This window comes from Balearica regulorum, chromosome 6 (genome assembly GCF_011004875.1).
Source record: "Balearica regulorum gibbericeps isolate bBalReg1 chromosome 6, bBalReg1.pri, whole genome shotgun sequence".
In the NCBI taxonomy this organism is placed as follows: Eukaryota; Metazoa; Chordata; class Aves; order Gruiformes; family Gruidae; genus Balearica; species Balearica regulorum.
Genome location: NC_046189.1, coordinates 41212468 through 41226181, shown reverse-complemented (window position 1 = coordinate 41226181; position 13714 = coordinate 41212468). Strand labels below are relative to the sequence as shown.

The following is a 13714-nucleotide window of genomic DNA, read 5'->3' as shown; positions in this document are numbered from 1 at the left end:
GTATTTTTTTTTTGTTGTTGTTCTTAACTATTTTTTAAACTCCGATGTTACAATATAGGTGTTGTACAAAGAGGATCTGGGGACAGGAACCCCAACACCTGTCACTCCTGAGATTGAAAGAGTCAAACGCAATCAAGAAAACTTTAGCTCGGTATTTTTTTATTTGAAAAGCAGCAATTTCCCTTTTAATATATTTTAAAATAATTTTAACACCGAAAAATACTCTTGTATTTCCCTGTAATCAATTTACACAAAAAAGAATATCCTGTTCCCCATGTTTTGACATTTTTCCTCCATAATTGTTACTTACTTTGTTTTTATTATACCGTCTTACTAATGATAACTTTTCGATCTCATGTTTCCATCTTTCTTTTGACACTGCACATATATTTTTCTTCTTTAATATCTGTTTTTCCTTTTGTTAATCACTTCAATCCTTCGTTGTTGGTTTTTTCCCTGGTTTTACCACATACAAAATCTAAATTATTGCCTGATACAAATCTGTGGCTCTGACCTCAGTATAACAGTGATACATGCCAGTGTAACCTCCTGTGATGTTTATGGAATGGGTAAATGAAACAGAATTGATTTCTTTATTCGTTCTGCATTGTATTTTATGCCTTCTTCCTTTAGGTAATACTGTTGGCCCAAATCTCCAACTGGTGTAAACTGCTGTAGATGTGTTGGAAGCACAGGTTTGCAGGGTGAAAAAATTTAGTAGCATTAGGATGTTTCTCAGGGTGAGGAAAGTGTCACAGAAGATAGGAAAGCCCTAGTAATTATAATTTTTCAGTACCATTTTCACACATACACCTTAGTTATGCTTGTGTCTCTCTGTCCTTCCTGTGATAAGGACGCTAGATTCTTTGATGATAAACTCTGGACAATAAGTAGGGTTTCACTCGGGGAATGGATGACTCTTTGTTGAGGGCTGTGTGTGCAGGGAGACTTTTAGGAAGGCTCGTTAGGACCTGGTCCTCCAGTGACTCAACCATGGTCAGGAAAAAGTTTACCTCGCTGCTGGTGCAAAGACAATAATATACTTCATTAGAATTTATACCAGACTTTAATTTTCTAAGTACTCACCAGTTTTAAATGTCCACCTTGAGAGCACTTAAGCAAGTCAGGAAGGGGTTCTCACATTCTGGTAGAAGTCATACCCATGTATTAGTGCTTAACTTGATCTTCAGAGTTTTAAACTACATTTTTATTTTTATAGGTTTTTTTTAATCCCTATGTTTATGCAGGACATCTCAGGAAAATAGCTCATGTTCTTTGTGTTCTCTAAGCAAGCTGTGTGATACTGTTGTTTGCTTGTTCTTTTTCACTTTTTAATATAGCCATGTTACCCCACAGGTGTTGTACAAAGAGGATCTGGGGACAGGAACCCCAACACCTGTCACTCCTGAGATTGAAAGAGTTAAACGCAATCAAGAACACATTAGCTCGGTATTTTTTAATTTGAAAAGCAGAAATTTCCCTTTTAATCTATTTTAAAATACTTGTAACACACACACATGAATATTCACGTTCCCCTATAATCAACTTACTTACACAAAAAATAATATCCTGGTCCCTTTGGGATTTTTTTTTTCCTCCATACTTGTTACTTACATCATTCTTGTTCCTCTTTTTTTTATTACAGCATCTTAATAATAACTTTTAATTCCACCTTTCTTTTGAGTCTGATTATCTTTTTAATTTTTGTGCGCTTAAAAAAACACCTTGTTTTCCTTTTCTTAGTCACAACAATCCTTATTTTTGTTTTGTGTGGTGGGGTTTTTTTTTCCCCTGATTTTACTTACTTTATATATAACTAAACTATTTATTGCCTGATATCCAAATCTGTGGCTCTCACCTCAGTATAACAGTGCTCTAATACACGTCAGCATAACCTGCTGTGATGTTTATGGAATGGGTCAATGAAACAGAATTGATTTCTTTGTTCCTTTTGTGTTGTATTTAAGACTTTCTGCCTTTAGGAAGACTTTAACGGTCTACAGTTGCACAGTTTTTCTATCTAGCTCCTGAGAAGCAAAGAGAGAAGGTGTTCCAGCTTCCTGCCAGAAGTCATTGCAGAGTACTAGTGTTTAGCTGTATAATTTTTAGGAGTATTTTAATTTTTCTCTTTAATTCCAAGCTTTTGCTCAGAGTGACTTTGAAAACCATTCAGTCTGTTCTCTCAGCAAGCTGCGTGTTACTGTTGTTTGCTTGTTCCTTTTTCATTTCTTTAATATAGCCATGTTACCCCACAGGTGTTGTACAAAGAGGATCTGGGGACAGGAACCCCAATACCTGTCACTCCTGAGGTTGAGAGAGTCAAACGCAATCAAGAACACATTAGCTCGGTATTTTGTGGAGGAACAGAAGTATTTCCTTTAACTCCACTTAGAGTGAACTTTTTAACCTTTATTAAAAAAAAGAATAATTCCACTCCTTTACTTCCACGTAATCAACTTATAAAACATCCTCCTTTCTTCTTCACTGTACTATAGTTTCCAGTGTTACTGACCTACCACTTCTTCATAGATGTAATTATTTACAAAATCCTAAATATTTTTAACCATTTTGCTCCCTGTTCCAACTTCCTTTTTCTTTTAGATGAGTTTTTGTTGGGTTTTTTGTGGTTCGATTTTTTGGTGGTGGGTTGTTGGTTTTTTGTAATCATCTTATCAGTTTCCTATTTTAACATTGTTATCCTAGAAGAGGGAGGGTCCGACTTTCCAGCAGGCTTCAGTGGTAGTCTAAAAGCTCCCCTCCACCACGAGAATTTATTGGACATAGGAGACTCCTGTTGGCTTCATCACAGCCTCTAAGATAGAACCATAGACCTCTGTGCCTTCAGACCCTCATGGGTGCAATCCCAGTCTTCACCGCTTCCAGGGGAAGCTTTTAAGGGCACGTTAGAACAGATGATTGAGCTCCAGCAGACTAAAAGATTTGTCTTCATGTTGGATGTAATTATTATTGAGTTGTGATTATGTTTTTGGATGCTTCTTGTTACTACACAGGTGTTGTACAAAGAGAGCGTGGGGACTGGAACCCCCACTCCTATCACTCCAGAGATGGAGAGGGTCAAACGCAATCAAGAAATCTGTAGCTCGGTACTTTGCTAAGAAAAAAAGTTCCCTTTAACTCTGTTTAAAAGAACATTTTAACAGTTTTAATAAATGGACGTTGTAACACTTGTTCCAAAATAATGCCGACCCCAGCTCTAAAGCAGCTTACATAAGTGATTACTTCTTACTCACGTCTTACGGTGGTTTACGGTGGCGCCTTTAACTTGTTACAGTTTTTATTGGGGTTTAAGAGTGATTTTAATGCCCTATTCTAATCCTACCAACACTTAACAAACTCCACTCATTTTCTCTGCAATGCTGACATTCTTTCTTTTTTTTAAGATTATCATTTACATATGCATAACATCCTCAGCCCGTCAGTACGGTGGTTATGTGGTCACATTTTTGTAGCACGCACTTACACTATTTATTACGAGTGATCCTGTAGTTAAAAAGCCAGTATGCCAAACCCTGCTTCTCTAGTAGAATATTGCTAAAAGTACCTTCTTTTGAAATATATATAATACCTAGGACCCTGAGAAAATAAATACAAGAAAAAAAGCCTTAGGCTTCAGATTTGTCTACAGGTAGCCTTTTACTTATTGTTGCTTTCTCTGGCTTCATTCTTATGTCTCATAGGTGTTGTATAAAGAAGACATAGGGAAAGCAACCCCAACACCTGTCACTCCTGAGATGGAAAGAGTCAAACGCAATCAAGAAATCATTAGCTCGGTACTTTAACAGGAGACCAGATCTTAAAGATCGGAATGAAGTGTTTAACCTAACTGTAGCAGTTTTAGTAATCTGTGCTTTCTAACTATAAAATGAACCTGCCATGTAGCATAAACCTCCTGCCTCTGTGCTTACAAACAAATCGTAATATCTTCTATTTAACACTGACCGAAGCAGGATTTTACTAGAACTAGGTCTGACCTTTTTTTGGATGAATATTGTTTCTCTGCAATTTTTTTAACCCTTTCTTACTACTATTGTGCTTTCATGTAGAGTTGATTCCGTACAGAGTCTCTTTCTGCTTCCTAGTAGCTCAATGGCAAAGTGACTGTTGCTTCTTTTGGGGACAGAGCGTGCCCCAAAGCTAACCCTTTCTAAGTGTAGTGGTTCAAAAGCTGCATTGTATGTTGGTTTGGTTTTGTGGGTTGGGGGTTTTTTTGGTGGTGCTGGTGCCTTTTTAATGACATTTGGATACTCCCTTGTAATCCTGTAGGTTTTGTACAAAGAAAATGTGGGGAAAGTGACCCCAACACCAATCACTCCAGAGATGGAGAGAGTCAAACGCAATCAAGAAATCATTAGCTCGGTACATAGATTCTTTTTTTCCCCTTTGGGCTAATATTTTAATAAAGTAACATTCTAACTCCCTCCTGAAAGTTGATTTCAAAAAAATAGATTTATTTGTTTCTGCAAATTAATCACTCCTAAAATAAAATTACTTTAGTGTTAACAGTCTGATCCAGAGATTTTTTAGGCCTGTTCTACAATTCAGTTTGTATAGCTGTGGGCTCTATCCAGACAACATCAAGAGTTCAGCATCCCTTGGTGAAGGTATTCTGGTTTATCTCTCTATGCTTAATGTTTAAGCTGTCATTGGCTTTTTTTTTTTTTGCTTTTTTTTTAGGGGTTTTTCTAGTGAAAAACCAACCAAACAAGAAACTCCAACAAATCCCAGCTCTCTGACCCATGTGAGATTGTAGTGCTGTGACAGGTGACTTGGGATGCCCGAAACAGAATGACACAAAAGGAACGAGACCGTTCCTGTTCTGAACAGTACAGCAGGGAGAGCTTTCAGGCGGCCTCATGGACTGGGGAGATGCGTAGGTGTAATGGTGCGGTGGTACCACTCACCACACTCAACACCCTTCTTTATTTGGCTGCCCAATGGCAGTGTGGCAACAAAACTCCCTCCTCCCTCCCAAAAGGGTCACAAATTGCTTCAAATACAGATAAAACAGTAGGTAGAACATTTCTCCAATAGTTCTCTAGGGCTACAGGCAGCTTCCCTGAGCCTATGGAGCCATCCTTGTAGTTGCAGCTGGATAGAGCCCTTCTTTGTTAACCAGAAAAATAACAAGCTTTTCTTTTCCAGTTTCTTTTTCTTACCCTGCCTCACAGCAGTAGATGTTTGGCTTTTGTGCAGTGCTGCGTATCATAATCAGTCCTGACTTTTTTTGAACTTTGATAACAAAGTAACAATTTGTGTTCAAATCCTGTTGATTTTGCGGGGTTTTTAAGATACCGGATACATCTTCTGTATCCCACAGGTGTTGTACAAGGAAAACTTGGGGCGAGCAACCCCCACACCTATCACTCCAGAGATGGAGAGAGTCAAACGCAATCAAGAACACATTAGCTCGGTATTGTCTGGAGAAGTAAAGGGGATATGATAAAGAACTTTTTTTTTTAATAACTTAAGTCTGCCTGGTTTTATTTAACCCTCTAATTTTTTCCCTCAAACTTACTTAGAAAGTCGTCTCTTAAAATTCTAGTGCTTAAAAGATTTTTTTTTTTTGTCCATTGACTTTTTAATACTATTTTCTCCTCTGACCTTTTTTTTTTTTTCTTTCCTAATGGATGGTGTTTACTCTAAACCCAGTAACACTGCAGTTTTTAATTTGTACATTTGTGACTTTGAGTTACTTTGTGATCTGTAGGTTGTATACAAAGAAGGCTTAGGGAAGGCAACCCCCACACCGGTCACTCCAGAGATGGAGAGAGTCAAACGCAATCAAGAACACATTAGCTCGGTACTGAAAGAAGACAACCACCTTATATTAAAAATAACCATTCTGAAGAAACAGTCCACTTCTAATTTAGCCTTATTTTCTCCATTTTTTTCCTTATTTTTGCCCATATTTCCCTTTGATTTTTACCTTTTGCTCTAGCAAATAACTTTTTAGATGCTTTATTTCCCAAGATCTTTTCTACCCCTGCAGTGATGAGTATGCTTAAACAATAACACTCTTTACAGAATGAGCTATGAATTATTCCAGTCTGATTTGTGGACACCTTTTTTGTACACCGTAGGTTTTGTACAAAGAACACCTGGCAAAAGGAACCCCAACACCAATGACTCCAGAGATGGAGAGAGCTAAACGCAATCAAGAAAACATCAGCTCGGTATGTTCTAGTCAGCCACTAAATGAAAATACATTAAAAAGTAACATTGCAATCCCTGAAGTCCTTCCTTGAATTAACAGTGCAGATGTTAACCTAGCTACCTAGTCTGCAGCTATGAGGTAACCATACTAAAATTAAATCCTTTAATAATTGCTTTTTTACTTTCTGCTGCAATTGAGTAGTCCTTTCTGTGTGATGATTAACTTCTTTGGGGGTTTTTAAACAACAGTTGAATTTCAACTAATACACATTGCCTTCAAGTTACCTAGAACATTATTACAGTGTTACGTTACAAGGTTAAAAAAGTTAAGGCTGTTTTAGATAAGGAATGTTTGGGATCAAGTCTAGCACTGTCTATGTCTCATACAATTACGAAAAAGAATTTTGCTTTGCATTTTGATGTTATTTATTCACCAGCACAGCTGCTGCTGCTTTTTTTTTTTTTAACCCTCCCTTTCCTTGCCATGTTGTCAGTACAGCTCATTCCTTATGATGCTGAAGTAGTTTTGTGCCCTTTGCTCACCTCCTTTTTCTCACCTCGCAGGTTCTTTATTCAGATAGTTTCAGAAAACAAGTACAAGGGAAAGCTGCATATGTACTGGATACACCTGAAATGCGGCGTGTCCGAGAGACCCAGAAACACATCTCTACAGTAAGAGCACTTACAGATGTAGTTTTAGCTTGGCAAGTGATTTTTTTAGTACAACCATTACCCTGTCCTTGAGACATTCCGGGGTGGCAGCTCAAGGACAATGTACATAGACCAAGTTTGGTTACTAAATGCTAAAGGCAAGAGGGACTGCAGGAAAGGCACAGGCTTTCTCAGTGTGCTTTGGATGGAGAAAGCAAAAGTTCAGCAGTGCACCCTCTCTACTAGACACTCATGTGAGGTAAGCAGGGATAAAAAGTATTTGTCTAAGCTACAGAGCCCAAGCATTTCCTTTTGAATTGCAGGTGAAATACCATGAAGATTTTGAGAAAACCAAAGGTAGTTTCACACCTGTAGTTACCGACCCCATTACAGAACGCGTGAAAAAGAACATGCAGGACTTCAGCGACATCAGCTACAGGGGCATTCAAAGGCGAGTAGTGGAAATGGAGCGAAAGCGCGTGGACCAGGATCAAGAGAATCTCACAGGTGAGCAGGACCTAGGTTTTATCATGGCTCAAGTATGTCATTTACACAAAGCACAAGCTGACCTTGGAGAATTGTTTTATTTAAGCTTAGCCCTGGCAATGCAAATTTATCGTGACTTGGAGATCATGTTTTTGTCAAAGTCCATTTTGAAAGTGTTCTCTTACAGCAGCTGCAAACCCTCTGTGCCTGCCTCTCCCATTCTGCCCAACTTTATAACGTAATGCTAGATTTAAATTTAACTTCACCTCTGTGCATATTAGAGAAATACTTTAGCTTACCTGATACAGATAAATTTATTAAAAATAGAAAGCCTAATCTGTGCTATAGATTTGAGAAATACAAATTTATGCAATACTGCTTGCTCTTTTCTGATACACTTTTATTCCTGTTGAGGACAGACATGTGCTGCTTGAGCTCTCTAAAAGTTGCTTGAGCTACAGGTTCTCCCCAGAAAACGCTGTTTCTCTTGCAGGTCTTCGTGTGTGGCGCACTAATCCCGGGTCAGTCTTTGACTACGACCCAGCAGAAGACAATATCCAGTCCAGAAGCTTACATATGATCTCTGGTTTGTTCCACAGGCTCTACTCTTTCTGCAAAATAGGCTTTATACTTGTGCAAATCCCATCAGTAAGACTGACGGCTTGGGGATACTAAAGTACAGCTTGTGCAAGAATGCACGTGCAGGCACTGTATTAAAAACAACAGGGCTATAATGACTCTGCCTTTTTCAGTAGAATTTCAGCGTGGTGGCTGCAAAATGCTTTTTAAAAGCCCTGGCCACTACCATTAAGTAACTGCAAAACCAGACTGTGATTAATTCACACTTTTTTTCACTGATTTTGTAAAATACAGTCACCAATTCTGCTTAGCATCCACAGGGCCTGTGTGAGTTTTCTCCTCCCTATAAGCGCAACTGCTACATGGTTGCTAACAGTGGTAGGCAGCTTTGGGTATTTTGCAGAGTATGTATGTGTGTATATATAAAGCAACCTATACTGTGCATATGCATACCTATATTTATAGACGTGTACTTTTAACACGTACATCCCCTTACAAAACAAAGCCATGACTTGGTTCCCACCACTTTCTCCCTGCAGTCCAAGCCCAGCGCCGCAGCCGGGAACACTCCCGCTCTGCCAGCGCCTTGAGCCTCAGTGGTGGCGATGAGAAATCCGAACCCTCGGACGGTGTGGACCAACACTTGTCCTACTACAGCAATGGGGGCTTCTTCACCACAACTGCAACAGGTAGGAGAACGAACGCGCCATTTATTCCTGGTGAGTACAAACAGTGTCCAGGCTATCTCTCAGGGCTATACTGCTCATGGGCTCGTGTCCAGTAATTCCTTTTGCCAGGAATAAGCGCAGAAGTACACCTGCAAAATGTTGAATTACAGATGTAGCCAACAGCTGTGAAGTTGTGTTTCAGTAGGTAAAAGGCAGATTTGACCCACCTAATGACCGGTGAATGATCTTTATTCATAACTCTAACTCTGTTGCCAAGTCTCTAATAAACAATATGAAATCTATTTTCCTTTTGTAGTGGGCTACAAACATGCTAAAACCATAGAGCTGCCCCAGCAACGGTCATCGTCAGTGGCCACCCAGCAAACAACGGTATCATCGGTTCCTTCTCACCCATCTACTGCTGGCGTAAGTAACATTGATCAGCGGTATTAAGACACCCACTCCTGAGGTCACTGCAGGAGTTGCTCTGGCTGCCTACCAATGGTGCACAGCCCCAGAGCTCAATAGCTGACAGTGCGCGTGCATCACGCTTCAGCTGATCTTAGTGCAGGACGGAGTCAGTAACATGCCACCATGCCTCCCCCGGGGCTGAAGGTGTGATGGATGCATGGGGTGGGACAGACCTCCACCTGCTCTTGAAAACTTTAACACTTCTTCCTACTCCCGAGTCGTAGAGCAGACATAGGACAGGGGGTACGGTGGCATCACCTCCCCGCAGGAGCTGCTGGGGGCAACGCCTTAGAGCTAGGGCTGGAGCTACCTGGAGCTGATACTGCTCAAACCAAACATTTTGTGATCTGAAACCAGAAGACTTGTAAGACCAGCCAGATAACTGCCATCACCAGTACTTTGAGGACCGAAATGAGCCAAAACACAATTGCTCTGAGCCTGCTCCTACATTTTGATTCCCACCAGCAGCTCTCAGTGCTAACAGCAGGGCTGTAACTGTCCCTCTTTTGTTTTTTTTTTACCCCACCCCTCCCCCCCTTTTTCTTAAAACTAACAGAAGACGTACCGAGCCATGTACGACTATATGGCAGCTGATGCTGATGAGGTGTCCTTCAAAGACGGTGACACGATTGTAAACGTACAAGCAATTGATGAAGGCTGGATGTATGGGACTGTCCAGAGAACCGGCAAGACCGGCATGCTGCCAGCCAACTACGTAGAAGCTGTCTAAACCAAACCACGCCCTTCCCCAACACGCATCTGCACGGCCCAGACACTGGCACTTCTCCACGTGTACACCTTACAACAGCCTGTAATGCTCTTTCCAAAGTGCCTTGTTGTCTTCCATGCTGATAGCGCCTTATGAACCATGGTGGCAAACAGAAAAAAGTAACTGCAGAGCAAAATACTCTTGAAACATCCTTTCAAAACATTTTTGAAAACCACCTGTAAACACACACTAGACATTGCTCACAAAAACTGCCTTTCTTCCCAATGTCAAAAAAGGTGTTTGTGGTTTTTTTTTTTGAAGTCCAGTGCGTGGGCTTTCACACACTCCACTGTTACACTCCATCCCACAGCAGTTTAACTAGTTCAGTGTCTCTGAACTTCTGTCCACGTACTTCAGACTAAGAGTACCACAGATCACTTTATTCATTCTCCCATAACAACAGTATTTTTCTGGACTATTCTAAATGTTTGAAGATATTCATTTCTTTTCCATATAAGCAACATTTAAGCTTAGTATCTCAAACCAACGTTTAGCTGGGGGCACAAAAGCCTCTCCTGCTTGCTGAGCTCTTGTGCATGTGTTTTTCATGCAACTGTTCTGGGGTCAAAAGCTGTTAATTGTAAATTAGTGACTAAATAAAGCTGATGTTTCTGCAGTATATTCAATGCATTTGTTCACTCACGCTGAAGAGCGAAAATCAATCTTGCAACAAACTGGCTTTGTTCAGAAAGCAGAAGTCGTCAGAGGGCAACAGAGGATGCAAGGGCCACCACCAGTCAGACTGTGAGGGGCTGTGACTGAACTGGATGATGATTTCATCCCTGACCACAGTGGTTATCTGCTTCATCTACTGCAGCATCTGGTCCCAGCCAGTCTCCAAGAGAGAGGGAAATAAGAAATCCATGCATACATACCATGTGCAAGACAGACTACAGATTTAAAACAAGTTAACAGTAGAGGGAGCTGCAACACTAACTTGGAGGGCTTTTGTTGCAAGGGAAGACACAGCATGTCCTGGTGCGCACAACCTGCTTGAAAGGGGAACTCAAAGCAGGATGCAGGATGAACTAACACCCTTTGGTGCTGGCAAAGATGCCTGACACCCTTTTGAGATGCCTTAGGGACATCCTTATCTGCACAGGTCACAGGAGTTGCACAAGCCTAGGAAGGCAGAGTTGAAACCAAAATAACATTATTGTTATTTTGCAAAAACCTGCAGATAACTAGCACTGTTCACATTCTAGGTCCAAGACATCTCTTTGTCCTGTTCATTTTCTTCACAAGATATATGAAGAGGACAAAGAATATTTAGAGTCTCGCTGACTAGATACCACCAGGTCCTTGAGGACCGACTTGTTCCCACCTCAAGGCAGGAGCAACGATGACCTTTCCAGTTCCCTCCCAACCTTGTGAATCCAAAGCAAAGCTGAAGGAGGGCTGAGCGGATCTGAAGGGAAAGAGAGAACCCCAAACCACAACATTAACAAGTCTGGGAACTATTTTCTGGTTTATTTGTCCATGTGTAAGTTCTAAAAACTTCTGCAGCAATTCCTTTCAATAAATGTCCATTTTGATAGCTACAGTCCAATATATACACACATCAGATTTCCAGAGTAAAACCCGAGAACTCTCTCTGAAGGTCTCTGAGAAGCAGCAATGCATTCCATGCAATTAAAACTCAAAGTCATAAATTATTAACCAACATTTGCCATCGTAAGTCTGTACATAATATACAAAGAGCTCTTGTCAAATCCATTCCTTTCCCCAAGGAAAAAGTCGTCTCCACCGAGGGAGAACTGCTACAAACAAAGAACATGGGAAAAAGCCTGAGAAGTTTTGCAAAGTCTTTCGCCTGTAAGGGTACATTTCATTGTCAGCTGCTTAGTAAGATTCTTACAAAAATACACGCAAAAATAGATGTCATCCAGTTGTCAAACACCAGGTTCCTGGGTTGTTGCTGCTGTAAGGAATTCAGCACGGCTTATCTCAACAGCAAACCGTGCTGAGGAGAGAGGTGCCGCCTGCCAGTGTCAGCGCTGAACGGAAACAGCCAGGGGCAGCAGCTGAGCAGAGCCCAGACCCAGCTCCTACCACACAGCACGAGTTCGCAGCAGTAAGAACACTTCGGATTTGAAAAAATAATTTAACTACTCTGGTGGTTTGGTTTCACAGTCTTTGCTATTGCACAACTTGATCAAGTTTTCTTTCACTACCTGAAAGAAATATGCATAGCAATACAAATACCTCTTGAGGGAATCGGCAATCCCATGACTTAGAACAAACGGCAAAAGAAAAAAATCCCACGATAGATTTTGCTCATATAGGTGTTAAAAAATCTTTTACAGTACAAAATGCACAGTTTAAGGAATAATTCACTGGTAAGTAAAGCAAGTTTTGGGGAAAGTTGTTGTAACAAAATCCTCCTTACTTAGAAATGATAGGCAACTAATCAGAACTTTCATGGGGTGGTGATTTCCAGCGGGACTGCAGATTTTTCATGATACAGTTTGTCATGCTAACAAGTTTTTCTTGCATCTCAAAAAGTTGGCTTCCTGAGTAGCTGTGAAGATCCTCAGAGGTCAGCTGAGCAGCGAGTGCATCGATTTGGCACATGAGATCTGCTGTGGGCTGCTCATTTGTATTCAGGACAACTGGTTCCATCAAATCTGAAAAGGAAGGAAAGGAGGGCAGTGCAGTCTGGGTTTAAATTGCAGCAGAGTTATGTTGCAGAGGAATGTTACAGCTTCTTTTGTACACAATAACACATTTAAGCAGTCTACAAAGTATTTGTTCCACAAAATAAGAGCTTGTGGCAAAGGCACCCCTCAGAATACCACACTACCTTTCTTGTGGTGACTTCCCTTACATTTGATCACGATTGCACAATAAAACTAAGGACAGAAATTAAAGTATTTGATCATATTTAGATACTGTCAGTGTCCTTCAAGACATGTTATCCCAAGAAAGTCCAACTTTTAAACTGGACAGGTGAAGAGAAGTTACTCCCAAGTTCTTTGTTCTCCCATCAACCAAATGCTTGAAGTATCTCGTAGGAAGAACAAACACAGATTCCTCTGTTTGAACTATCCGGCCAAATGCCAAAAAGGAGAATTCAAATAAAGATCTAGGCGTCCAAATCCAAACTGGGTATCCAGGGAATCGTCCCCCTGCATCCCACCCCCTCCAGATGAGGCACTGCTTAACCATCTCTGCTTCATCTTGCTGGTTTCTGTGTGCGCCCAGAACCACAGCAGTTACTACGGTATTACACGGCTCAGGAGACATACCTGCTCAAGATTCAGGAAATTAGTATTTAGAGCCCTGCCTAATTTGTCCTTCGCATGCTTATGCAAGCTCGTCTAGGGAAAACCAGCATCTTTCCCTCAAAATACGTAACAAGTTTTAAAAAGCCACTGCTACAGGGCTTCGTGAAGTGGCTGACTCAAACACCCATCTAATGCTATTAACACTCACTCTCAAAAAAAAAAAGAATCCCCAAACCCCCAAGTGTTCCTATCAGGAGGGAAGGAAAGCAGCACTACAGCAGAAACACCCCAATCCTAAGCAAAAAGCCAGCAATAGGTACCTGTTGCAAGTTTTTCTTCATCTACAGAAAGAGATTTATCCTCTACGTTATTTACGGGCTTTTCTGCATCTTCAAGTGCAACGATTTCCTCAAATCCTCGAGACTTTACCTGAAGATTTTTTGGGACAGAACAAGAGATGCATTTTCAGAGAGAGAAAAAAAAAAGATTGCACGGTGGGACATGTTTTTAGCTCATAATAAATACAATCATTATTCCTGTTAATAATATTGTAACCAAGTCTTCTGTACCTTGAATTCCCACGTTACTTTAAAACGTAATCTCTACCTGTCAAAGTGCTGTTTCTAATGGAGGGAAAAGCCCCATCATTCCTCATGACAGACACTAACAGTTTGTTAGGCTAACACTGG

The 13714-nt window shown here is 40.7% G+C and overlaps 3 protein-coding genes across 43 annotated transcripts in view; 2 read left to right on the top strand and 1 right to left on the bottom strand.

Annotated features, from left to right (window-relative positions):
• The window catches only part of NEB (nebulin), a 124647-nt gene extending 114228 nt beyond the window's left edge, over positions 1 to 10419 (top strand). For 9 of the 40 annotated variants that reach the window (XM_075757338.1, XM_075757323.1, XM_075757315.1 and 6 more), the window contains 15 exons: positions 59 to 151; positions 1357 to 1449; positions 2256 to 2348; positions 3012 to 3104; positions 3699 to 3791; positions 4285 to 4377; positions 5339 to 5431; positions 5729 to 5821; positions 6102 to 6194; positions 6739 to 6846; positions 7149 to 7332; positions 7805 to 7897; positions 8430 to 8579; positions 8875 to 8984; positions 9586 to 10419. In XM_075757338.1, coding sequence (XP_075613453.1) covers positions 59 to 151; positions 1357 to 1449; positions 2256 to 2348; positions 3012 to 3104; positions 3699 to 3791; positions 4285 to 4377; positions 5339 to 5431; positions 5729 to 5821; positions 6102 to 6194; positions 6739 to 6846; positions 7149 to 7332; positions 7805 to 7897; positions 8430 to 8579; positions 8875 to 8984; positions 9586 to 9759 — 1656 coding nt within the window. In that variant the 3' untranslated portion in view covers positions 9760 to 10419. Of the gene's footprint in view, positions 1 to 58; positions 152 to 1356; positions 1450 to 2255; positions 2349 to 2703; positions 2899 to 3011; positions 3105 to 3698; positions 3792 to 4284; positions 4378 to 5338; positions 5432 to 5728; positions 5822 to 6101; positions 6195 to 6738; positions 6847 to 7148; positions 7333 to 7804; positions 7898 to 8429; positions 8580 to 8874; positions 8985 to 9585 lie in introns of those variants that run through there. The other 31 variants (XM_075757322.1, XM_075757321.1, XM_075757310.1 and 28 more) reach the window with 21 other exon arrangements.
• RBM43 (RNA binding motif protein 43) overlaps positions 7794 to 13714 on the top strand; it is an 88854-nt gene continuing 82933 nt past the window's right edge. Inside the window, exon 1 of the mRNA XM_075757351.1 lies at positions 7794 to 7804. The gene's annotated coding sequence lies outside the window, so the exon portion shown is untranslated. The remainder of the gene's footprint in view (positions 7805 to 13714) is intronic.
• The window catches only part of RIF1 (replication timing regulatory factor 1), a 34700-nt gene continuing 33056 nt past the window's right edge, over positions 12071 to 13714 (bottom strand). For both annotated transcript variants that reach the window (XM_075757348.1, XM_075757349.1), the window contains 2 exons: positions 13346 to 13454; positions 12071 to 12425 (listed from right to left, as the gene is read on the bottom strand). In XM_075757348.1, the coding sequence (XP_075613463.1) occupies positions 12205 to 12425; positions 13346 to 13454 (330 nt within the window). In that variant the 3' untranslated portion in view covers positions 12071 to 12204. The remainder of the gene's footprint in view (positions 12426 to 13345; positions 13455 to 13714) is intronic.